At 41.2% G+C, this 27,108-nt stretch overlaps 2 protein-coding genes across 12 annotated transcripts in view; both read right to left on the bottom strand.

Annotated features, from left to right (window-relative positions):
* Window positions 1–12,681: 12,681 nt before the first annotated feature.
* CHID1 (chitinase domain containing 1) overlaps window positions 12,682–27,108 on the bottom strand; it is a 107,364-nt gene continuing 92,937 nt past the window's right edge. For 10 of the 11 annotated variants that reach the window (XR_015288699.1, XM_023928916.2, XM_023928918.2 and 7 more), the window contains 3 exons: window positions 17,327–17,407; window positions 14,978–15,020; window positions 12,682–12,954 (listed from right to left, as the gene is read on the bottom strand). Coding sequence is in view for 9 of the 11 variants with exons in the window: in XM_023928916.2 (XP_023784684.1) it covers window positions 12,856–12,954; window positions 14,978–15,020; window positions 17,327–17,407 (223 nt within the window). In the remaining 2 variants the exon portion in view is untranslated. Of the gene's footprint in view, window positions 12,955–14,977; window positions 15,021–17,326; window positions 17,408–27,108 lie in introns of those variants that run through there. The other variant, XR_015288700.1, reaches the window with a different exon arrangement.
* On the bottom strand, window positions 20,741–23,062 carry LOC147652518 (uncharacterized). The gene is made up of 3 exons (XM_086895971.1): window positions 22,978–23,062; window positions 22,302–22,838; window positions 20,741–20,755 (listed from the first exon to the last, which is right to left on the bottom strand). The coding sequence occupies exons 2-3, from the start codon at window positions 22,785–22,787 to the stop codon at window positions 20,741–20,743; spliced, it is 501 nt and encodes a 166-aa protein (XP_086752097.1). The 5' UTR covers window positions 22,788–22,838; window positions 22,978–23,062.

Below are 27,108 nucleotides of genomic sequence, written 5' to 3'. Positions count from 1 at the left end.
CCCTGAAAGCTTTATAGCATGAAGTGAAATGGCAAATTAAATTGAAATTGAGATAATCCCCAGAAATGTATACACAACTAAAGCAACTCAAAGTCTAGACACCTTTCAGACTGGCAAGTTCTTATAAAAATGAGAAGAAGCAATCTCCTATAATTCTCAAGCTTTCAATCTGTCTGAGGACATCCCAGAATGCACCACATTGTGTCTACACTATCACTGCAGTGGGACTACACAGATCTCTATCAGAGAATGAAGTACCATTGAAATGGGTTACAGGAACCCAAAGCACCAGAGAATTTCACATACAGGAGTTTAAATAAAAACCTATTTCCTCTGTCTACCTTATTGAGATCACATATCACAAGCATCCATGTAATTTTCACTTCAGTATTTTCAAATAGCAGCATTTTCTTGTTTGAAAGCCTAAGGAAGATCTCTGTTCAGGTAGGAAAGTTGCTGAACTCTGCAATTTTTGTTCTTCAGGTCTGTGTAAAACTGTTCCTGCAGCAAAAATATAAGTGAATACCCACAAGGAATCACACTCTGGGTGTACAGATGTACACAGAAGGAATATAAACCCCAGGAATGAAAGTAGATTTCCCAGGAGGCAAAGTTGAGCTGTAGTTTCAGTTAGGTCTTCAGTGAAATTTTTGAAGCAGAGGGTATGATGATTCCCCAGGGAAACTGCACAACCACAATACCTAAGCATATTTAAAGATTATCATTCAGGGCTTTTAAATCGAACTCTATGTTTCCATTAATCCACTGAGCTGCCAGCCCAATCTCACACTGGCAGGCTCACTGCTCTCTAACAATTGAGAGCTTATTAAATATTAAGGTCTTAATCTTAAGTACTTCTGTATGACTGAGAAATTCTAAACAGTATGCAGAAGATAAACATTTTCCCACTAATAGATACATACACACATATATATATACAGAGAGAGAGAGAACAGTATTAGATAAAGGCACATGTGCCCAAACTAGCAGGAGAATTGTGTAATAAATCCATTCATTTTAAAGCAGCCCATGTATCCCCACACTCACGTCCCTTTCCAGTTGTCTAGACCCAGCATTCACAGGTTTACCTCTGAAGGACAAAAGCTCACCTCTCTCCTGGCCTTGAAATGCCAGCTTAGGAATTAGAAAGATGGCCACAGCAGGATTCACGCTACTCTAATAATGCTACACTATAGGTAATGAGAAAGACAAACAGTTTTAAAGGTAGCAGGATCAGCAGCGTGTCTGGTACTTGATCTCTCGGACTTTCCATTCCATTATTTTTAAAAACATTCAGCTAAGATAGGTTTTTGCTTAAATATTAGGCTAAAATGCATAAGCTGGATGTGTATCCAGTACAGGAATTTCTGAAAAACCATTTTCTACCTAACAGGGACAGAGGTCATCTAGTCAGATGCTTTACTTTCCTCTTGTATTTCAGAAAGATCACTTTAGATCCAGAACAACTTGGGGTGGGTTGGGAGAAACCAGGAAAGCTATTAGTTGACATTTTCAGAATTTTATGTGATTAAGGCTTTCCTCTAGACCCAACAGTAAAGAGATGGTGACTGGGAAAATGGTCAGCAGCAAATGAGGGTCCTGTTTCAGAACCTCTCTTTTGGAAAGGAGCCAGGGAGTACCCACAGGGTGCTGAAATGCCACCTGCCTCTTACACAGGAGATCTGTACTGCAAGCACTGCTGCCCCCGAAGCAGGCCTGTGAGATCACATGGAGTATGGCTTGTTACACTGTCTGTGGAAACGAGATCTTTCCAGCTTCAGAATTCTTTTGTCTTCTTTCTCTGTTCCCTTCTCTCCAACCCAAGCCTTCTGCTGGAACCAGACCTACTCCTCTCCTCACAGCATCATCATTCCCCTGAAGGCTAGCATGCTGAAAACCTCTCTGTCAGGAATCAGAGCCACATCAGCTTCTCTACAAAAAAACAACTTGAAAACTAGAAAACCTTTCTAGACAAGCTCAGCTATCAAACAATGTTCAGGCATTACACCATAGGAACAAAATGTAGATCTTGCCAAAAAATGACAGAAATAAGGAGCTTAAAGTCTGTATGTATACATGCAAACCTAGAGACGAATCAAAAGTAGAATAGTGGAATTAGTGCTGAGGTAAAACACAATGAAGCAAAACACAAAGCAGCTGCCTGATACTCTTTCAGCAGGGACCTCAGGACAGGCTGGTGGATACCATGTCCTGCTCTATGCCAGTGGACACCACTGACATGGGTAGCATGTGGGCACTGTCATTCCCATTACAGTGGGAATTACATGGGGGTCCAAGAGAGTGGTTGCAAAACCAACATACTCACAAAACTTTTCCATTATCTCAAAATGCAAAATACCATTTGGATCAGTTTTAGCCAGAGGTTTAGCTGAGACTCAGCCTCTTATTTCCCTGACTCATGGCCTCTACAGGGCCATCAGTATGGGACAAAGTACTTTCAATTCTTGATATCCACAAATAACATTTCAGAAAAGCAATTTCTTCAGTTAGTGCAATAAAGTCAGGAGGTACTGAGGGCTAGCAAACATAAGGCTTCAAACCCCCTGGAACAGATAATACAGCATGCAGAATTATGTAAGTCATTTTGTACTGCAAGCCAATCCCTTTATTAAAAGGGGATTACAACAATCCCAGCATTTGGTGTCATTCACACACACACAACCCATGTATTAACTACTGAATATGCAAAACTCAATTTGGTGATATGCAGCTGCAGTCTGCTTGTCCTGCCTCCCATTCCCCCTCCCCCAAGCTTTTCACCTACAAGAATGTCAGTAGCTTAAATTTAAATTTCTAAAGGAATGGGGGTTTAACCAGAACTCTGTGAACATTTGTGCTTCCTCCACTAGTGGCTCATATGGCCAGAAAATTGTAAGGTCTGCAGTAAGACAAAGTTTAAAATAAATAAAAAATACTCAAACTCCTTTGTAAGACCTACAGGCCAGTCCTTGAAACAATATGGATTTGATAATGTAATGTTCTTCCATTTATCAAGAGGATTTTTTTCTGTCCACTACTTTGGTTTCTTCCTGCCCTATTCCATATTTAAACACCTATTTTATAAACACACTATTTAGAAATACTAACTACGCATGCTTAAAAATGCTTCTTTATGTAAAAGCAACAAAACCAAAACACAAAATCATTTTAATGGACAAAATGCTTGAGGTGCAAAATAGCTTGAAGAAAAATGTGTTACTTAGGTAAGCACAGGAAGGAATTATTCTGATAATCTGCAGAACAATCCATGACTCCTTAAATAAAAATAAGCTTTTCATCTTATTTCTAAATAAATTCTTTTATAATCTTGTCTCTTCATAAGTAAGCCAAGTTTTCCTTGCCATAAACTCTATTCCAATGATAATGGCAAAAGATTGAGACATTTATCAGGACACAGGTAATCTGGAAGCTACACCAAACATCCTTCCTCAGGGTGATGCACATTCGATGGGCTATTAATGGAATCCTTTCAGCTGAGCATCACAGGTTTTCCTGTCTGGCAGAAAGCAATGTTTTACAGTGAAAGAAAAGCACTGCATAGAGAGATACTCCAAGGGCTTACCAGGTGCTGCTGCTTTCAGTGCTGCATTTCCAGATCACTCCAGTACAATCAGAAATTCAAAACCATTTTCATGTGCAGTCAAGCCATTCTCCTTCTGCTCTGTTAGTGGGTGCAGTCAGTCTGAATAACATCTCCCTATCACCATGAAGAAAATGCCCACATTTAAGTGCCTGACACCTGCACTGCAGAATGCTTCACAATAAGCTTTCATTATTTTGGGTTTGCCCTGAAATTAGAAGTAAATTCTTTCACATGCTACTAGTTACTTCTGGAAAAACCCCAAGTGAGTTATTTAATGCTGCCTGTGCAAATAACCTAAAAAACCTTTTTTATTACAAAAATAGCATTTTCAATAAAAACTGGATAAGCTACACAACTTCATGGCATAGCTCAGTTCTCAGAAGTGTTTTCCTTTTCATTGTGCAGAACCAACATCTACTCTTCCACTCCAAATAATCCCTGCAGGATGGGAGAAAGGCATTCCTACTTGTTTGATTCCTTCTATTTTTGCTGAGTCTACATGAGATGAAGTAGAATTATGTTTTCATTTGAGATTCATCAAAAGAGATGCAGTCAAGGTGAGCTGCACTGTTACATTTTGTTTTAATTAGAAACAACAAAAATCCTTGAAAACAAATGGGTTCCCAGACATGGAAGTCAGTGGCAAAATGGGGCCTGTGGAATCTTTAAGCAGCAATGGTCCCTGAACACCAACAGTGATTGAATGCCAGCATTCAGCAGAAAAAAAAAAAAAAAAAAAGAAAAAGAAAAAGAAAAAAAAGCTTTCACTTACAGAGAAAACAGCTTGGAAATGAAAGCTGACCAGTAGTTCGACTCAGACATCAAACACAGAGACCAAAAACTCAGTCTCAAAAGAGAGAAGTACATCCCCCAAAGCACATACAGAAGCAAGTTTAAAAAGCACATGGTTAGCCTTGCAAACATGATCCCCTACAGATTCTGCTCCTTTTTGTACTTTCAGCCTACCCAGACAACATGCAGAAACACCAGGGCAGGATGGAGAGAAGATGCCTCAGAGGAGTAACAATTCACCTTAAGACAGGAGGATTAACACACCATTATGTTCCCTTTGAAGTGTATAATCAGTGACATCATGACTAGGAAAACAGTCAGGCCTTTTAAAGATCCAGCTACTCTCTATAGCTTTATGACTTATTGCAGTAGTTATTTCCTCCACCTGACTGCATGCTGTACAAATTACTATTTCCATTTATGCTTTGCATAACAACTTGTCTCCATATCTACAAGCAAAGCCATTTTTCCTAAGTGTGTGGTGGTAAGGGAAGGACTCACCAGTTCTCACAGAACCACTCAGAATGGCAGTGTGCTCTGTTCACTTTAATATGCACACAACCCCAAGAGATTGTTCTGCAGTGAGTGATTTTGAGAAGACCCTCACAGTGTCTGATGAAGGGACCCTACTTTGCTCTGGCTTGTTCTGGTTTGTGTAACTCAGCAGCAGGCTCTAGCCAGCATGTGATGGGAGACAGAATCATAGAATATCCACAGTTGGAAGGGACCCAAAAGGATAATTGAAACCCAACTCCTGTCCCTGCACAGCACAGTCTCAAGAGTCACACTATGTGCCTGAGGGCGCTTTGCCCAAATACTTCTTGAACTCTGTCAGGCTGGGTGCTGTTACCACTTCCCTGGGGAGCCTGTTCCAGTGCCTTAACATGTTCTGGGTGAAGAAACTTTTCCCAATATCAAACCTAAATCTCCCCTGACACAGCTTCAGGCCATTCTCTCAGGTCCTCTCACTGGGCATCAGAGAGAGGACATCAGGGTCTGTCCCTCTTCTTCCCCTCACAAGGAAGTTTTAACTGCCATGAAGTCTCTCCTCAGTCTCAAAAAGCAAAGTGACCTCAGCTGCTCCTTGTATGGCTTGCCCACTAGACCCTTCACCTTCTGTAGATGCTTTCTAATACCTTTATATCTTTCTTATATTCTGGCACCCAAAACTGCCCCCAGCACTGGAGGTGAGGCTGCCACAGTGCAGAGCAGAGCGGGACAATCCCCTCCCTTGCCTGGCTGGCAATGCTGAGCCTGATGCCCTCCAGGACACCCAGGGTCAAAAACCCTGGCTCCCATTCGACTGTAAGACAGATTTACTACCTGGAATTGCAAAAGTAATTTACTCTTTTCTTTCCACTTTATTCTTTGTCTGCCAGGTCTGTTTAAGGCTGTGTACTTTTTGGAACACTGTCCACTGTACCTTTTTTCCAATGCAGTTATCCCTAACAACCAAGGGCCCCTGCGAAGGAGAAGGCTTCTCATACACCATTGATGATTTCTTCTCATATCCATGATGAGGTTAATACTTCACACACTTGAAGTTCAGGTTATACACTAATATGTGTACCTGGGAAGGCAACAAGTATTTACAATATTCATGTTGTCATCTGCAAAATCCACTCAATTACTTTAAGTGCTCTGCTAAAAAGCACTGGGGAAAGCCACCAGAAAAGTCATCTCAGTTTTGACAAATATATGTGCCAAGGACAGACCACAGTCTGCCAAAATATTTCATAGTCCTAAGCTCCAAGACAGACAATGCTCAAAAATGCATAGAGATTGCTGTGGAACACAGGGGTTTGGATTTTGTCTTGCTAAGTCTATCTCTCTGCAGGTTGTACAAAAGGAAGAAAAAGAGGGCATGCATTTTTTCTAAAAGCAATTGCTCTGCCCTGTTTCCTCCCTCTCATCCTCTTCAAGCAGCCACAAACACTGTTTGTCTACTCTACCATGCCCACCACCTTAAGAGACGTGGGTACATAAACTCACTTGCTGCAGCCAAGGGGAGAAGATGAAATCTGAACACAAAACTGGGACCTTGCTCAGAGATCAGAAGTTTAAGCACTCTATATTAGACACAACAGGAAAGTTTTCATTCTGGGGAGACTGATTATTCTCCATGACACTTTATATATTTATTTAACTCTTACTAAAGCAATTAAAAAATCAGGGTAAGTAAAAAAAAAAATCTTAAAAGTTACTGACCATTCCCTCTTGTATCAAAGGCAGTAATTCCAAATCTTAAAGCAAATGTTAAAGGTTTAAGGTTAAATGTTTAGCCCTCAGTGCTTTAAAATAGTTAATAAACTGCTAAACCAGGCTTTCAAGACATGTGCTCAGCCAATCTTCTTTGTGCAATTGCATCTTCACACCAACCATGATTTCAGGGTTGATGTGAATGGAGAAAGAAGGAATTAGATGGAATTTAAAATCCTGACCCACTGTTTGATTCAGACAGTCCATCTAAAACACTTCTCAGCTAACAGCAAATGCAATTTAATTTTAACAGAGGGTTCTGAGCTAAAAAGCAGAAGTGGGATGCAAAGGCCTCATACTGCAAGCAACAATTTAGTGCTGTGATTCTAAAAGCATCATTAAATATAACACTTTGTAGTGTTAATTCCAGATAATTATATCAGCAATATACCCAGACTCAAAAAACCAAGAACGACTCATTATAAGCTGGCTGTACAGTTGTAAGATGTGATACAATGCATCTGTAAAGGGAGACAGCTTGTCATTTATGAAGAGACTATTTACTTATGCTAGCAGAAGTGGTCTGCATGAACTGTGCCAAACACCTCCACCTGGTTCCTCAGTAGCTGCAGCTCTAGTGCAAAACAAAGACATTTTTGGCTTTCACTTAGCCAGGATGATCAGTTGTTTTAATGAGGAAAATGAAAAATATTATTTGCACAAAGGTTTTTCCACATTAAGACATGAAACAGCAGAGCAAAAATAACACAACCACTTGTTTTACACAAAAGCCTCCAGCACAGCAACTGAAACAGCACCTACAAACAAGGGGGAAATCAGCCCAGAGGCACTGCCATGAGGAGAGCTGAGCTTTGCCACCCTTCCTCCCACAATATCACTCTAACAACTGTAGGGATTAGGGAGCCAGATTTACAAATAGCATAAATGACTCTCTCCCCCTCTCTCTCAGTGTGGTCACACAACACACACAGGCATCTTTTCCCTAACTTCCACAGCATAAGGATGCTGATTCTGCTACTGCTGGGCTTTCATCTACTCATGATATACAAACATATCCGCTCACAGAATTTGTTTTGTTCAGCCCCCAGTGGAGCAAAGGAAAGCACAAAAAGATTGCAAAACCTGTAACAATACTAAATATAGCAACTTCTCTGCCCCACATGAATTCACCTGAAAAATCAGAGAAGAAACCGTAGAGATTGGGTGAAAATGGACACATACAGTCCTAAATAATTTCTTACACTGGGCAGTAATTCTGCCTATTGGCTATTTTTAGTCACAGTCCCATCCTCCACAACTGCAGGCAAACACAGCATATAATGGAGTTTATACTTTCCACCAGTGCTCTGGAAGAAAACTGACTGGAATATATTGAAAGTCCTACCCAGACCATTCCTAAATGAGATTGTAAGGAAGAATAGAAATGTTTACTGAAAATTAGCTATGTTTGTGTGGGGGTTTTTTTAACTGCTTTAACACTTGAAAATAAAAAAACAAAATTCAGTATTACCTTTTGGAGTAGGATAAGCAGCAGAGGTAGCTATAGCCTGTAGACTTGACATACTGGAGGAAACTGTTGAAATACCATAATCTTATTCTCCATCCACACTAACCTTTGAGAAAGGTGAGGCAGATCACTCAGCCAGTCCTGCTGCAGCCATACACAGAGCAGGAACTGAACAGCAAAAGATGACAAAGCTGGAAAATTAGATAGCCCAGCTCTGAGAAATTGCTCCTGGATTTGCAGAAAAATGCAGTGATTTGGGAAGCCTTACAGCAAGTCACGCTGAAAACCCCATGGTGTGCAATCTACACGAGAGGGTCTGTGCCCTTCTGCCACTATGTCTACGTCTGCTGAGATTAGTGGTCTCAGCAGTTAAATGGAGAATAAGTTCTCAAGTGCTGGAAGTCAGAGTACAGTTTATTTCACTAAGAGTTTTTAAGAAACTTCCTTGTTTGTTTCTAGGAAAAATAGCATACAAATTTTTCTACAGTATTTTTACTAAAATGATTGTCAGTTACAGTGTAACCAATTAAACATTGAAATATATCCAGAAAAGGTAACTGATATAAGTAGGAATGTAAAACAGCTTTAAACTTTTGAGTCTTAGATTCCATTCATCCAATTTTTTTTGCAAAATAACTTTTTGTTATAATGTTCTCATTCCAATAGAATATATTTTAAAACACATTTTGCTTTTAATTTCATATACTAACAAGATTAGCGATGTTAATTATTTTTGCAACTGTTTGAATAAGCAACATTAATCCAGTTATATTCCAGTTATTTTTTCATATTATGCTAGGTTTTTTTCTAAAAAGATGATATTTTTTTCCCCAGCACAGACTATCAAAGTGATTGCCTGGCAGACTACAAAACACCAATTCGGGCTTACTTAATTTGCACTTATTACATATAAAAGCAATCACCGAAGGAATGTTATTTTCAGGAAATAGCTGCATACAACCTCTCCAAGCTGTAAAGGCAGAATCCATCTGCTTTGCACTGCCATTTGTTTAACTGAAGTCACAGAGCTGTACTGCGTATTAATCAAAACAGTAAACTTCAAAAGGCATGTCCCAAATTCAGGAGAGACTGTAATTACAGTTCCTGTGAACATCCATTAGCTTTGCAGTCTCCACAGACGAGCATGCACAAAACATTTCCCCCACCCTTACAAATGATTACCACTGGTAGCTCACAGCAGAAATGAAAAAAGCATTTCCTATTTTTGCTTGAGCCCATAAACACTAAATTGTTACAACTCACTGAACCATTCTTTATAACTAAGAAGTGGTTAAAGAACCTGTTTGAGTATTGTCATCCTTTGGTCTACCTTACCACATTATCTCTCCTCTTTCTCTCCCAACTGGTAGCTACACTTGGTTCTGCAGTTTCATACATATATACAATAAAAAAGGGAACTATAACATGAAATACTATAGCAATTTTTCTTGAAGAAGTAGTACCTCACAATGAGGCAAAGCAAAACAACTATCTTCCACAACTCTCCGTTAAATCTGCTTCTCATTCCAAAGACTGTATGGCAGGTCAAGCTTTCAGGACACACTTAACACAGGAGATAAGATGGGATGCTGTTATCCCAAAAGAATGGTCCATGTGATCCTACAAGCACCCAGGTAAGTCCTCTTTTCTGTCTTGGTAAGGTATGTAGTGGTATACAGATATAACCCCTGCCCAATACCTGTTAAAATGATGTGTCTGATGATAATTGACAATAAAAATACCAGCTTCATATCAAAGGCCAGCTGCAACAGAATCAGCTGCTATTTCTTTTCTCAGTGAATGCAATAAAAATTGTGCAGAAAAATGTATTTATCTTAATGTATTAATGTATACTTTATCTTAAATGTATTTACTCTGTGTAAGTCTCACCCAAAAAAGAAAATTGCCCAGAAATACAAGAGCAAAGGTCAGTTGGAAGAAATCTCCATTTGGCATCAGGTAAACCAAAGATACCTTTACATTCTTAGTGCTTGGGATCTTATACAAATATAAGAAATTTTTTTTTGCTTGCAACAGAGCCAGTATACAGCAAACCTTTTTTTTGTTAAATGTAGCTTAGAAAACTTAATATACTGTGTTCAAAGAAACACTCTTCCATTTCACTGCTCACTATACTAGGTGTAAGTTGTTTTAATTGAGACACTAAATTCTTCTCCCCAGTCATACCCTTGATCCTTTATGTCCAGTACCTTTGGCCTTGCCCTTCCAAGTACCTCCCTTTAGGAACGCTTGCTTTTTTTTCTAATTTAGGAATAAATAATGAATTGCCACTTCAGCACTCTCTCCCCCCTTCTGCAGTTTTCCCCACTTGTCATAAAAGGAGATGCTCTGCAGGACCTCCTTTCATACCTGCATCTCCTGTGTTATCTTTTCATAAATGTGTTGAGGTGAAAATTTCAAAAGAAAGCTGTTTTCCTTGTGGCTCACTGATTTCTCAATTCTCTGTTATTACAATACAACCTGACATTCCTACATATTGAAAAATTAGGGAAATTGCAAGACCAACCCATCAGAAGCTGTTCTGCATTAATTCTGGGGTTCACAGCCCTTCTGATGCTCATTTTTTCTTTTCTTTTTTTTTTTAACAGAGAATTTAATTATTAAGAATAATGTCAACTTTTTTTTTTTCTTTTAGAATATTATTTCTAAAGCAACAAACATCTTTTGCTTTCAGAGACAAAGGTAACATTCTTGGCCTCAAGTACTAACGTATCGTGAATGGCTCAAAATCCTATCTGGTACTTCTTACCTGGTATTTATTTTTCATGATACAGCAAGGGTTAGTTTTATCTTTTTGAAACACAGAGGTATTTATTCTACCTCTAAGGATGGAAAAAAATTTTGGCTTTTTTAACATGTCAGAGACAAACAGGAATCATGAACTTCACAAAAAATCCTCACAGAATATAAACAAAATTAGAATTGCAATAAACTATGTACATCTTTTCTAGAGAGGAAACAAGCTAAAATGAAATATCATTTTCTTCCCCACATCCAATTTGGGAAGCTACCTACTAGTTACAATAAAGATGGATGCTATTTCAGGACATAACCCCTTCCATTTCTGCGTATTTTTTTCTGAGACACTGGTTCAATAGTGCCACTGAAAGTAGAAAAAACAGCGTAATAGAATTTAATTCTTGTGCTAGTCTAGATACCATTGCCAGAGCGACTTTAAATTGCTTTTGAACGAACTAGAAAGTTCAAGTTAATTGAACACAAGGATTCATGTAGCAAATTTTCTTACTACTAATGGTATGGAAGAAAGAAACCTGATTAGTAAGCCCAGCTGGATACTCACAATGTGAGAAGTTTGAGAGATGCCAGAACTAAATCAGAAAGGTGAAGATCAATAGTTCTTTAATCAATGGTGGATTACAGTGGGATTTATTCTGCTGAAAACAGCAGGGGCAGATAAATTCCCTGCTGAGATTAATTACTGGGAAGGGTGGATGTGAACAGAGGAGTGCAGTCATCTTTGTGACAACTGTAAGTGGCAAGAAGAGCACCAGTGGGAGTACAGAGCTCTTTGCCTGAGTCTCTGCTGGTGACCAATGACACCCTCATCAAATTCCCAGCACCTCTTAAGTTCCTTAGAAAAAATTGCCTTGAAGCCTGTGGATTTCTACAAACACAAATACTATAAACCAGAAGGCAGGGACACAATTTCTAGGCTTTGTTTTTAAACTGATGGGTTTTTACAGCCGTTGGGTTCCTAAAAAAATCCATATTACGGAGACAAAAGCACCAATGTGTGCAGCTGAAGAATGACAGCTTCATGCACAAAGGTGCTGATGACTCCTGATGATTCACAGTGCCTGCTTAAAGTCACGGGGTTATCAGAGCTGCTGGGGCTCTGTCTACTGGGGACACGGAATCCATCATGTCCTTGGACTCCATGATTACCATTAGAGCCTTTGTTGCTGAATGTTACAGTTCCCACAAACTGGGCACTAATGCATCACGCTCCAGGGCTAAATACTGTAACTGAGCCACCAAGCAGGCTAAGCAGAACAGAGAAATCACAGAGCACCTCTTGAAACAGAACTTTATTAGAAACAGGTCATAAATTGAAATTACTGGGACTTTGAACTACTTAAGGAATTTATTAGCATGACAAAACAAACAGAGCCAACAGCTTAGCTTGTCAGTGCTTGATTTTCTACCAGCTTGAGGGAAAGTCTTCTAACTGTTCTCCTCTCCTGACATTTTATGTTCACTTACCTTACCAGAAGACAGCAAGATGCAGAGAGTCCAGCACATTTTAAATTTGCTGGGTGTAATGTGATGGATTTATTTGTTCTCTTACTTTGATTATTACCAGCAGCTCTTTGAGAGGTCTCTATCTAAAACTCTGATCAGATGGCATCAACTTTTCCATTTTGCTTTTTGTAGGAAACATTTCAGAAAATATTTTCAACTCTGACTCCATCCAGATACGTTGGTCTGTTTTCAATGACTCGGAATTCGCATGTTTTAAGAAAAATTTCTGTGTTTTTTTTTACTCTGTGTTTTATCAGATACCAACAATCATGTCTGTGTGGCAAATCAAAAAAGATTCTTTATTGGGAAAAAAAAAAATGGAAGTTTAATACAGATATGATATAAATTACAAAAAATATTTTAAAAATCACCTCTCCAGGATACCCAGATTAATTCAAGGTGGAGCCTCAGTGAAGCAAATAAAGTCTTTCTCAGATCATCTCTCATTTTAAAGCAGGTCATAAAAATAGTCCAGGCCTTGTCCCAGTTCCCAGATGGATATTCCAGTGCCCAATTCTTTTGCAAGCTCCAGGCGCACCTGGATGGACTAAGAGAAAGACACATAAAGCAACCACGTCTCAGTCAGAGATATCAGACACTCCATACTGCCATCTCTTCATGCCATTATCAGGCCTTTTAAAAACATCTACCCTTGAACCAGCTACTGAAAAACCTCATCTGTATTTCAAATACTCTCTGGTTAGAAAGCAATCATTCAGTCAAAGACAGTTAATCGTACCAGTTAATTCAATGACCTAATAAAAGATTACCAGCTAAATTGACAAAATGCCACAGAAATAAATCAGATTTATGAACTATGCAAAGGACTGTTCTAATTTAGGCTATAATTTCACGATGTACAGAAATTCTAACTCTTCCCAGAAATATCTCAGGGGTAAAATAAAACTTTATCACTGAAGACAATCAGAACGATTTGTCAAATACCATCAAGATCTCTTGCCTACCCTTGCCTTTTCCCAGGACAGAGTCACAATTTACATTTCAAAAATTCTATTTTAAAGAGATTCTTGGAGATAATAATTAAAAGTATCTTTATTTGAGCTCCAGCCGTTAATTTAGAAGAGTTAATTTAGCTACTGGTTAACAAGGGAAGTAATGCCACAATTCATGTTCTGCCCTTTTTTTTCAGCTCAAACAAAGATTTTTCAATCTTTTGCTCTCAGGTTTTCTTACTTTGAACTGCAGGACTGCAATGTTTAAACTACTCACACTAGGGATGAGCTTAAAAACATTTCCATGGGAAACAGAATAAATTATCACAGCATTCATGAGTGACATTCATGAGTGCTTTTAACTACATGAACAAACTAATTTTGAGCAACTTGGCAATGATTATAACGTTAAGGGAAAGAAACACATTTTTCATGAGGTAGTAACATTCAGTGTTTCCCAACAATTGTGAAGTAAACAAATCTTGACCAGTAAACAAATCTCAAAATATTTCATTACAAGCATGTGGAAAATGGAAAGAAAACCCATTTCCATGCATTCACCAGTCACCACAGTTGAATGGTGATCTCTTAGAGAAAAAATAATGAAAGGAATGTATAGGAATGAGTGTTCTTAACCTGGTTAGTCCTGAGAATGGCACAGTGAAATCCTTCCCCGGGGTGGAAGAAAACACTGCATAACAGCACAAGCTCTTTTTTCTGATACATTCACAATGAAACTTTCTAACGCTCAGACACGCAGCACTAGCAAGAACGCTGACGTGGTAGTTAATATCCCATATGTGATAGTACTTCCACTTATATTAGGTTAATGAGGGGAAATCTCCTTTTACTCATGGTGCTAAAGATAACAATCCTGTCCAGGAAAACAGAACCTTAGATCATTTTGTACTAGTTTAACCATAAAAAAAAAAAGTCTTTGGTCTCTGTAAATACAATGCAGTTTACTACAAAAGAGCAATTTCCTTCCAATGCTAAAACCCAGTAGAAGATTAACACACTGACTTCAGTTTAATTTGAGAAAATATAAAGGTAACTTCTTAGGAACTAAGGTTGTAATTAACCATTTTATCCTGTATTCTGCTCTACTGCAGATTATTGGATAGAAGTTTTCAAAACACTAAAAAGTATGTTCCACAGAAACAGAACTGAAGAAAATAGGGTGATGAAGGCTGATAGGGAGAATCAGGACCCTGTTACAAAGGAAGGCAAAAGTTCTCTAAGCTTCCCCCCACCATGATGAGAAGGAAAATTTCTTTGGTATCTTGTCTGAGAATCTGCTAACAACATGTCTGATAGTATATGAGCTAAAACGATCCTCTCACAGCACTGTTTTGTCCTGGTGTGTCTTATCCCTAGACATGCTTGATCTTCAGAGATCCCAAAACTCCATTATGCATGAGAGAAAAAAACAACCTTCTTGCATAGGCAGCTGAAGCTTTGAATCATAGCAATTTACATAACATTTACATGAGGGCCAACTTCTTTCCCAAAAGCCTAAACTCAGTTCAACATTTTCTGAATGTCTCAATAATGAAACAGGTCAAGTAAACATTTCTGTCCTCTTACAACCCTCTGACCTGAGAAAGTGGCACCTACCTTCAGTGTTGGGTAGAAGACTGCATGTTTTCCTCCCTTATTTCTGCAAAACAAGAAAACCAAATAGTCACAATAACTTTGATAGGTAACTGGATTTTAAACTAACGTTAGAATTCAAAATCAGGTTGGCCCCTTCTAGCTGTAACCATTCTGAGATTCTGTGATACTGTGAAAAGGCTGACAGTGAAAACAGAGGATCCAAGAAGAGATCACACAACAGAGATGCCTTGATATCATATCACAGTAAACACTGAGATATTTTGTTGCAACTGGATGACAAAGCTGTCAGATTGTAACAGACAGTTGTGCCTGCTAAACGTGCATCTGAAAAAGATGAAGACATTTGGTTTTCTGATGCAAACTGTGAAATATTTTCTCCAATTCCCTGAATTACTATCTTTCAGGCTAAATTAACTGCCAACAGTATAAAATATACAGACGGGGCAAGCTATACTGGGCACAAATACCAAGGTTGCATTTTAAACCCATAGTAATGAGAAGGATGAGTTACAAGGGGTTTCACAGCACCACTTTACTTAGGTCAGGAGAAAAAGGAGAGTGCATGGACAGACCTAGAAGGAATTGCTCCTAAAATCTCACAACAAGTAAATTAATACTTGCTTGCACACTGGGACAAGCACTCAGATTTCTGCAACTATTTGTAATTGACAGTCTCTGCCTGCTACATGAAACCATTAGGTGTGCTTTGCTTAGAGATTCATGATTTCATTTCTCAGCCACTGCAGACGTGCAAGATTTCCAGGTGAGAAGCTTCACTAGGGAGGCATACATATTTCAGGCCTGGCTGCCACTCCTGTCCAAGATAATTGAGCTTTTGCAAAACAAAGTGGTACTGAGAAGGAGTTCCTTAAATAACCCTCTCCTGCAGTGAGCTGAACCACACAGCTGACTGCTAAGCACAGCACAAGCACAAGTGAAGTTTGGAGTGATTTTCAGACAGACAGGGCTTCATCCATCAAAAATTTCTCCAGGATGCCCCCACACAAGAACCTCCAAAGTTTGGCTTCAAAGAAAGAAGAAGTACTACCGACAAGCTATCCCTTTGCCACAAGTTCATTTTGCCATGTAGGAAATGTGACTCAGACACAAATCCCAGAAGCATGCCATTCAAACAGAGTTTCCTCAGAGTTACTTTTTTGAGAGTAAGCTTTCATCTATTGCTCAGTGTCTCCAACAGGACTGAACATTAAAGATCAGTAAACCAGAGCTTCTGCTTTATTCCTCTTTAGCTAACAGAAAAAACTGTAATTGCTTGGTACAAAGTAATTTTGCAAGAGTATGTCAATTAAAAATGAAGGCATACAGATCTCTGTCCTTTCATACAAACTCAGAAAACAAATTAAAACACTGCTGAACGACAGATTTATTTTTTCTGATAAATGAAAGTCAGAAGAAAATTAGGCTGAGAAACATCTTGAAAATTAAACTAAAAATACAAAGGTAGGAGATTTGTAGGTTTAGTTTTGGTTTTTGTTTTTTGGTAATATTTAAAAATATTTTAGACAAGACTGTTTTGGAAATAAAGAAGTTTTGATTGTTTTTACTAAAAGCTTCTAAAATGTGTTTTATTCTTCCTTTCAGTTGTGTGTCTTCACATTAACAATGCACTGAGTAAAATACAAGACATCATTTTGCAGATTTACTAGGATTTGTTTGTATAATTTTGCATATTTTGGTATATTTACATAAAAATAGTAAATTATCAGAGGATTAATAAGATGTTGCTGTGTTTGTTTATTTAAATCTATTCTAAATGGATTCCTCCTAGATCAGGAATCCTCTTGTCATTTCATGAACAAGGGAGGACAAAGAACATTATTACCCTTAACACTATCAGTTCTTTCAGAAACTTTACCAGGAAGTCACTTATTTTTACTTCCATTCCATTTCTGTACAGTCCATTCCATATAGTGGAAGTTTGCCGCTTAAACATTCTTAGCAGCAGAACTTGTGAAACCAGGCTCTTGTACCATAGATTTTTCTCAGAACTATTTTTGGGTGAATTATTGGTAATTACCTGACAGCTCACAGTACTCATCTCAGAGCCTCTGATTAACTGACACTCAATAGATAACTTTGATGGATAATTGCTAAAGATACGACTCATCAGACTTCTCTTCTAAAGATTGTTCTAGTTTATGTAATTTCATGAATCCTTCTCTGATTTTCTCCTCTCACCCAAAAGCCACTCTTTTATGCCACAGTTCCGTGTTGACAAACAGATCGCAACCAGCAGAATTTCCATTTGCTGAATTCAGTTGCATACTACAGCCACTGGCCCATGCCCAAAAATATTTGCAAAATGGTAAGTCAATAAATGTAACTTACTTTTTATATTCAAAATAGTGTTCAGCAATTTGTTCATCCCAGACAATTTTTGGCTTGTGTTCCTTCAAGGTTTCAATGTACCTACAAATTAAAAATATAGATAAGGAATTAACTTTACTAAAAGCAGTTATGAAATTACATTGCAGAAATTTTTGAAAGAACAGTTTTACCATGTTTAGATGTGTACTAGTTTGAAATCAAACCAGTGAGAGATCGCAAGTCAGAATTATAATTTAATAGGAAAATGATAAAAAGAATAAATGCAATAATATCAAAAACACTGACAGAGTCAGAATACAGCCTGGAACCCTGTTAGGGTGATGGTAGTCGTCCAGATGAGGTGGTCTTGTTGAAGCGTGATCCTCTGGAAGAAAGGGGGTCTGGTCTTCAGCTGAAAGTCCAGCAGTAGCTCCTGTCCTCTGGAAGTCCCGTAGGTAAGGGCTGCTGTGGTGTTCGAATTCTCAGCTTATATCCAGTATGGAATGCTTGGCTCCTCCCTCGGGGAGGAGCATCTCACAATGGGATGGTGAGTCATGAGATAAGGCCTTGATGAGCCATTAACAGAAAAAAGTCCAGGAGGAAGTTATCTCTGAGTCATGCAGCAAGGCAGTGGTGGGCCCATTAACAGGGGACAATACAGGGGGAAGTTATCTATGAGTCATGGGGCAGGGCATTGATGGGCCCATTAACAGAAGGTAGCCCGGGGGGGGGGGGGGAGGCAGGGAGCACTGCTTCACCTGGTTTCAACAGTACATGAGGATGGTGATAGAATATACTGCAACCCAGGACATAATCCACCCCTTATTCTATTACCATCTACATAATTCCAAATCAGTACCTTCCTTAAACTCCACACACACACACACACATATATATATATATATACAATGGAACCTTACACACAGTTCTCACTTAAAATGAGGTCTCCTTGTGGCACACATCGGGTTTCCCCATCTTTCCGCATTACCCACCAAGTGCAACCAGGTCCTTGAGCGAAGACAATCCCACGGATAGGTTTGCTCTTGCCTGAGGTGGGATTAATCCAAACAGTCTTTCCTAACATACCTCTCATGTGTACCACAGGGACTTTATCTCCATCCACCGTGTGCAAGGGTTCAGACTGGGCAGGACCAGCTCGATTGATGGATCCTCTGGTATTAACCATCCAGGTGGCCTTTGCTAAGTTCACTTCCCAATTTTTGAAGGTTCCTCCACCAAGTGCTTTTAGGGTAGTCTTGAGTAGTCCATTGCACCGTTCAACTTTCCCAGCAGCTGGTGCATGATAAGGGATATGATAGATCCATTCAATTCCATGTTCTCTGGCCCAAGTACTTACGAGGCTGTTCTTGAAATGCGTCCCGTTGTCTGACTCGATTCTCTCAGGGGTGCCATGTCTCCAAAGGACTTGCTTTTCCAGGCCCAAGATGGTGTTCCGGGCAGTAGCATGAGGCACAGGGTATGTCTCCAGCCATCCAGTGGTTGCTTCCACCATGGTCAACACGTAGCGCTTGCCTTGGCGGGTTTGGGGAAGGGTGATGTAGTCAATTTGCCAGGCTTCCCCATACCTGTACTTGGACCATCTTCCACCGTACCACAGAGGCTTCACCCGCTTGGCCTGTTTGATTGCAGCGCAGGTCTCGCAGTTGTGGATAACCTGTGAGATGCTGTCCATAGTAAGGTCCACCCCTCGCTCACGAGCCCATCGGTACGTTGCATCTCGTCCCTGATGACCAGAGGCATCATGGGCCCATCGAGCTAAAAATAATTCTCCCTTGTGCTGCCAGTCCAGATCCACCTGTGATATTTTCACCTTGGCAGCTCGATCCACCTGCTCATTGTTACGGTGCTCTTCATTAGCCCGACTTTTGGGTACATGAGCATCCACGTGTCGAACCTTCACGATCAGCTTCTCCACCCGAGCGGCGATGTCCTGCCAAATCTCAGCGGCCCAGATGGGTTTCCCTCTGCGCTGCCAGTTGGCTTTTCTCCAGCGATCCAGCCATCCCCACAGAGCATTAGCTACCATCCAGGAGTCAGTGTAGAGATAGAGCCTCGGCCACTTCTCTCTTTCAGCAATATCTAAAGCCAGCTGGACAGCTTTAAGTTCTGCGACCTGACTCGATCCACCCTCTCCCTCGGTAGCTTGTGCAACTCGTCGTGTGGGGCTCCATACAGCAGCTTTCCATTTCCGGTTAGTGCTTACAATTCGGCAGGAACCATCGGTGAAGAGGGCATATCGTCTTTCACTCTCCGGTAGCTCATTATATGGTGGGGCTTCCTCAGCACGTGTCACTTGCTCCTCTTCTTCAGAAGATAATCCAAAAGTCTCACCTTCAGGCCAGTTTGTTATAATTTCCAGAATCCCAGGGCGGTTCAGGTTTCCAATACGGGCACGCTGTGTAATGAGGGCAATCCATTTGCTCCAAGTAGCATCGGTGGCATGATGCGTGGAAGGAATCTTTCCCTTGAACATCCACCCCAGCACCGGCAGTCGGGGTGCCAGAAGCAGCTGCGCTTCAGTACCAATGACCTCTGAGGCAGCTTGGACTCCTTCATAGGCGGCCAAAATTTCCTTCTCTGTTGGGGTGTAGTTGGCCTCGGATCCTCTGTAGCTTCGGCTCCAAAATCCCAGTGGTCGACCCCGAGTCTCACCAGGCACCTTCTGCCAAAGGCTCCAGGACAGACCATTGTTCCCGGCTGCAGAGTAGAGCACGTTTTTCACTTCTGGCCCCGTTCTGACTGGACCAAGGGCTACCGCATGAGCGATTTCCTGCTTGATCTGGGCGAAAGCTTGTTGCTGTTCAGGGCCCCAATGGAAATTGTTCTTCTTGCGGGTAACCAGGTAGAGAGGGCTCACAATCTGGCTATATTCAGGAATGTGCATTCTCCAAAAGCCTATGGCACCTAGGAAAGCTTGTGTTTCCTTCTTGTTGGTCGGTGGAGACATCGCAGTGATCTTATTGATGACTTCAGTGGGAATCTGACGCCGTCCATCTTGCCACTTTACCCCCAGGAACTGGATCTCCCGGGCAGGTCCCTTGACTTTGCTCCTCTTGATGGCAAAACCAGCCTTCAGGAGAATCTGGATGATCTTCTGTCCCTTCTCAAATACTTCTGCTGCCGTGTTCCCCCACACAATGATGTCATCAATGTACTGCAGGTGTTCTGGAGCCTCACCCTTTTCTAGCACAGTCTGGATCAGTCCATGGCAGATAGTAGGACTGTGCTTCCACCCCTGGGGCAATCGGTTCCAGGTATACTGCACACCCCTCCAGGTGAAGGCAAACTGAGGCCTGCACTCTGCTGCCAGAGGAATGGAGAAAAACGCATTTGCAATATCAATGGTCGCGTACCACTTTGCTGCCTTGGATTCCAGCTCATACTGAAGCTCCAGCATGTCTGGTACGGCTGCACTCAGTGGTGGCGTGACTTCATTCAGTCCACGGTAATCCACCGTCAGTCTCCATTCTCCACTGGACTTACGCACTGGCCATATGGGGCTGTTAAAGGGTGAACGAGCCTTGCTGACCACTCCTTGGCTCTCCAGCTCACGAATCATCGTATGGATGGGGACCACAGAGTCTCTGTCGGTGCGGTATTGCCGACGGTGCACTGTTGCTCTGGCAATTGGTACCTGTTGTTCTTCAACTCTCAGTAGTCCCACAGCAGAAGGGTTGTCTGAGAGACCAGGCAAGGTACTCAGTTGTCTGATGCCTTCTGTCTCTAGAGCAGCTATCCCAAAAGCCCAGCGATAACCTTTTGGGTCTTTGAAGTACCCGTTCCTGAGGTAATCTATGCCGAGGATGCATGGGGCCTCTGGACCAGTCACGATGGGGTGTTTCTGCCACTCATTCCCAGTTAAACTCACTTCAGCTTCCAGTACCGTGAGCTCCTGGGATCCCCCTGTCACCCCAGAAATAGAAATGGGTTCCGCTCCCACATACCTTGATGGCATTAGAGTGCATTGAGCGCCGGTATCAACCAAAGCTGTATATCTTTGTGGGTCAGATGTGCCAGGCCATCGGATCCACACTGTCCAATAGATCCGGTTGTCCCTCTCCTCTACCTGGCTAGAGGCAGGGACCCTCTAATCCTGGTCATGGTGCACGTTGCTCTCCTCCGGTGAATATGCTCTTGATGTCCCTTCAAGAGGATCACTCATATCATCATTTCTATACCTTCTGATGTTCTGGCCACGAGAGACCGGAGCGGCGCTGGCTCTAGATGAGCTCCTTGTGGTAGTTGTCCCTCTTTTTAGTTCACGTACCCGGGCTGCTAAGGAGGAGGTGGGTTTTCCATCCCACTTCCTCATGTCTTCTCCATGCTCCTGGAGAAAAAACCAGAGGTTACCTCGTGGAGTGTATCCTTTCTCCCTGGCTGGGGAATGCCTACTCCTAATAGCAGAGACTCTTGTTGGTTCTGGGGAGACGTGGTAAATTTCTTCCTTAAGTTCCTTTTTTAGTTTCTGATGGCCCTCTTCAATCAAGCTCCGGACTTGCTCAGCCAGCCTTGTTTCCACAGATGAGACATGGGTGCGAAACGGGGCAGTGACAGTGTCCTCGTAGATTCTTAGTTTATTGGCCAGGACACCCACCCTGTCCTCACCTTCCCTCCATTGCAGTGTTGCCAGGTAACGGGAGTACATCTCTGGTCCAAGCCGTGCAAATCTCAGCCACATCTGTGACGTGCACTGGACACCATCTGGGCTCTTAGGAAATCTCTCATCTTCTGCAAAAATGATCTCCAGCACAGCCAACTCCCTCAGGCATCGGATACCCTGTTCCATTGTGCTCCATTTTCCCTGGTGCACCTGGAGGTCTTCTTTGCAGAGGTATCTGTCCCTTACACTTGTCAGCAGTCGCCTCCAGAGGCTGAGAGTTTCTTGGGTTCTCCCAATCCCCTGGTCAATGACCACATCCCGGGACAGCGATCCCAGTTGCCTGGCCTCACTTCCATCCAGGATGGTGTCGTTTGCTGCAGCGTCCCAGATGCGGAGCAGCCAGGTTAGGATGGACTCGTTCGTCTGGCGGGTGAATTCCCTCCGCAGGTCACGCAGCTCACCTAGGGATAGAGAGCGAGTGATAATCTCTGGTTCTGTCTCCTCCGCTGCGTGTGAAGGTCCTGCCTCACCCTCATCAGTCACTATGCGGACTGATTTGCTTTTTGATTTCTTTTTCTGAATGGGGGCAACTTCTACCGGTTTAGGCTGCTCTGGTTCAGTGACTGTTTGTGTGGAGGTGCTCATGGCCCTTTTGGTTCCTTTCTCCTCTGTGGTAGTCTGCGTAGACATGGACGCTGTTGTTTTGCTCTTGGTTCCTTTCTCCTCTGTGGCAGTCTGAGTGGACACGGATGCTGTTGCTTTGCTCTTGGTTTCTTTCTCCTCTGTGGCAGTCTGCGTAGACACGGACGCTGTGGCTTTGCTCTTGGTTCCTTTCTCCTCTGTGGCAGTCTGTGTGGTCATGGATGCTGTTGCTCTGCTCTTGGTTCTTTTCTCTTCCTCCTCAAGAAGACGCTGTACCACACCAAACAGTGCTTTGTTTCTAAGCATGGTGTACATGGTGCAGGCCATGCAGAGAAAACAAAACAGCAAGACTAGGCTGTCCTTGGCATCCAGAGAGAACTCAATATTTTTAAAAACTGCTGTGCCTGACCTGAAAGGCTGGAAGAAACCACTCTCCACTCTTCCCACCAAGGGCAGGGTGTGATTGTTGAGAAGGTCCCAGATGTAGCAGCCCAGACTAGGACAAGCAAACAAAATTGAGTATATATTCCGAATGGTATTCATTGCCTCACAGGTTATCATGCCATAAGCATAATAAACCAATAAAGCAATTCTCATACCATTCCCTGGTCTCAACAGGAGCAATACAACAGGCAAGTAGTTCCCCATGTGAGGGAAAATATAGAGAGCAAGATACAGTACCCATATAGACAAGCCAACCACCATGGTGGATAGGTTTCTGTTAATATGAAATTGCAATTCTGACTTTCTCTCAGGTTAATGCCCCACGTTGGGCGCCAAAATATGTACTAGTTTGAAATCAAACCAGTGAGAGATCGCAAGTCAGAATTATAATTTAATAGGAAAATGATAAAAAGAATAAATGCAATAATATCAAAAACACTGACAGAGTCAGAATACAGCCTGGAACCCTGTTAGGGTGATGGTAGTCGTCCAGATGAGGTGGTCTTGTTGAAGCGTGATCCTCTGGAAGAAAGGGGGTCTGGTCTTCAGCTGAAAGTCCAGCAGTAGCTCCTGTCCTCTGGAAGTCCCGTAGGTAAGGGCTGCTGTGGTGTTCGAATTCTCAGCTTATATCCAGTATGGAATGCTTGGCTCCTCCCTCGGGGAGGAGCATCTCACAATGGGATGGTGAGTCATGAGATAAGGCCTTGATGAGCCATTAACAGAAAAAAGTCCAGGAGGAAGTTATCTCTGAGTCATGCAGCAAGGCAGTGGTGGGCCCATTAACAGGGGACAATACAGGGGGAAGTTATCTATGAGTCATGGGGCAGGGCATTGATGGGCCCATTAACAGAAGGTAGCCCGGGGGGGGGGGGGGAGGCAGGGAGCACTGCTTCACCTGGTTTCAACAGTACATGAGGATGGTGATAGAATATACTGCAACCCAGGACAAGATGTTGAACATGGTATCAAAAATATCTTCTTGTTGACAACTAATTTCCTAAACCACTTCACAATTTCATGTTCACATTTTTAGGCTATTTTTTTCTAAAGCATTGCATATAAATATCTGAAGGGAGGGTGCCAAGCAATAGAAGAGGCAATGGGGAGAACTGATGCACAGAAATCTCCACCTGAATATGAGGAAACACTTTACTATGTGGGTGACCAAGCACTAGAACAGATTTCCCACAGAGGCCATGAAGTCTCCTTCCCTGGAGATATTCAAAAGGTGTCAGGGCACAATCCTCAGTAATGTGGTCTGGAGAACCCTGCCTGAGCAGGGAACTTGGGCCAGATGGCCTCCAGTGGCTCCTTTTTCATTCTGTGATTGTGTGTGACCCTGTGAATTAATTAATGTTCATTGGACAAATCTGCAAGGACGCATGACAGCACTACTGCTTTAATATTTCTACAGGCTGAAGCCCATATGCCAAAGCACAGGAACTGAAGTCATCCCTAGGCTGTACACAGCTGTGTTCTCCACTATGAGGCTTATGTCACCAGGAAAGTTCTTCTACAAAAGGGGCTTAGCTAGAAATTGTCAAGAAAAGTTCACTGCTAAGTGAACTTTCCCCATCACTGGCTTCTTGGCATTACTTTCTGGCATGGACATTTTGAACATGGAAAGACCTATCTCCCCTGACATGAAGTGAGGATAGAGTACTACTTGTACCCAAAACCCTGCAAAGAGAACTGGGGTGGAAGAGCTGATATACTGTAAATTCATAGCTCATTGTATCCTCTTAGTGCAGAGACAGTGTCTACATTTCTGACTGCAGAACAGAAACAAAGCTGCTGGCTGCCACATGTCAGAGGACCAGAAGATGGCAAACTACTGCCAGTGATAGAGGCCACATATATGTCACACAAAAACAAGAAGTCTCATTGCCCTTTCTCTTCTGCATTTTTTAACCTGCATCTTTGGCCATCTCTTTTTGTAAAATATATCAAAGACATCTCCCACAATTGGTCTCATTCTTGCAATAATTTCTCTGCTTATGACAGGATTTGGATGGAAACATTTCCTTCAAATCATGTTATTTCTTATTAAGAAATTTCCATCAGTCACTATTCTGACTGCATCAGTGCTGAAATTCCACCTCACTACTATTCATCAAGAAACAGAGAAAAATTTTGTATTTCTCAGTCTGAAAAAGTTTTATTCACTAATTTGATATTATTCTAAATGCAATTAAAACATTCATAATCATCTCTCTTTTGCTATGGCTTGCTTATTCATGTATTGGTAAATTGTTTCCTACTGTTAGAGGGTTTAAAAAAGATTTTCTTTTGTATTTATGTCAAATGAACCCACACCTGGCATGGATTTATCTACATAAGGAAACACATGGTAACACATGAGCACATGGAAACATGTGCTCCCTCACACACACATCTTTTCAAATAGATTAAGTTAGACCTTGGAACCTGCCCATCCCTTTTTAAGACACACAAAATTTTAAGTTGCCCCACTAGAAACATATGCAAAGGGACCTAGTTTTGTATACTTAAAATTTAAGGACAGATTTTAACAAATTGTCCCATTCCAGAATGACAAGTTCAGTAATGACAGGCGATTACACTCACATGGAATATGGTACCAAGATGTTCCAGACCAGAAAACAAGAATTACCAGCCAAGACATCCTGGCACACAACATTGTTCCTGAACATATGACTTTAGATGGGAAATCTTAATTTCACTTGCTAAAATTCCCAACACAATCAAAGTGTGCTCAAAATACTTATGAACAAGCTTTAGAATTCGAAATGGAAGTGGAATCAATTATTATACCCTATTCTATAAAAGGTATATTATTATTTTAAAACTGTTACAGCATACACCACATTTAATGAGCACTCATCCTGACCATGCAGAGAGAATTTATTTCCCTTTCTACTGTCTAGGCATTTATCCCCACAGTATGTACCAGCAAAAATGAAGAAGTTTATCTTGAAATCACATCTACCATGATGAGACTTGCTACAAGTTTGAGTTGGGGAAAAAAGAAGTATTAGCATCCAAATTGTCACTGCTATCCATTAAACTTAGGGAGCCTACTTGAAACATGAACTTGGTTTTATGTGTCTCTGTTAAGGACAATAAAAATTCAAAGCCCAATGTTCAAAACAATAAGCTCTCATTTACTTCAGCTGAAACTGCATACTCAATGCTTATGAAAATCAAGCTTTATATTTTTCAACCAGACACAAAGTTGTTGTGAAGAGTCAGGAAGAGGTACATCAGCAAACCACATCTGTTTCCCATGGGCTTCTATTGCCCTGACTTGGGAATAACCCATTCCCTTCTTGTTATTATTTTCCCTTTGCTTAATTCCTTTTCTATCAGTAGAAAAAAGAAGGCAAGAACTCCAAGATATGCTGTATTTTCCTATTATCTATGTAGTATCCTACCATGTGTATCATAAGTGGAAAGGTTCCTGTGTAAAAGTGCAGCAGGCCTACCACAGCACACTTGCTTGACTCAAACTAATGCTTACCAGGCACTCTTAATATATTATCTCCTAGCTGGGGCAGTATTTGACGCAACAAATACTTGATATGCACTGGTTTAAATAAATAAATAGATAAATAAATAAATTTTGCCATCCCCCCGAACAAGACAAGGGATGTCAATGTATCTGTGATAGCAAAATTATAGATAAATTTTCAGGTTCTCAAAGAGGAAAAGAAAGGGACAAGAAGGTCACCATAGCCAGCTTTCCTTTTTTCCACCCCTCATCTCACTCTACACATTTCAACTCATATTTCTTGCTATTTTTTCATCCTCTCTTTCTAATTTATTCCTCTTTCTACTGCCTCTTCACTTCTGTGCCAGTTCACTTCTGTTTTTATACTGCTATCCAGACTAATTCCTCATCCATCAGCTCCTAACTTACTACCTTTCTTCTTTTACCAAGCTGCCTCAGCAGTTAAGAGAATGAAAAACACTGAAAACTCAGCCTCACTGCCTTGCTATACATATATCCTGGGAAGTTTGTCACAATTTGCAGAGCAAGTCATGCTGCTTCTGTGGTCCTAGCCTGAAATAACGTCAGTACGAATGAAATATCTGGATTATTGATGCCATCCTCTAC

Source organism: Cyanistes caeruleus, chromosome 6, assembly GCF_971803275.1.
Source record: "Cyanistes caeruleus chromosome 6, bCyaCae1.hap1.1, whole genome shotgun sequence".
Taxonomy (NCBI): Eukaryota; Metazoa; Chordata; class Aves; order Passeriformes; family Paridae; genus Cyanistes; species Cyanistes caeruleus.
The sequence above is the reverse complement of the archived record's forward strand: the minus strand, read 5'-3'. Positions and strand labels throughout refer to the sequence as shown.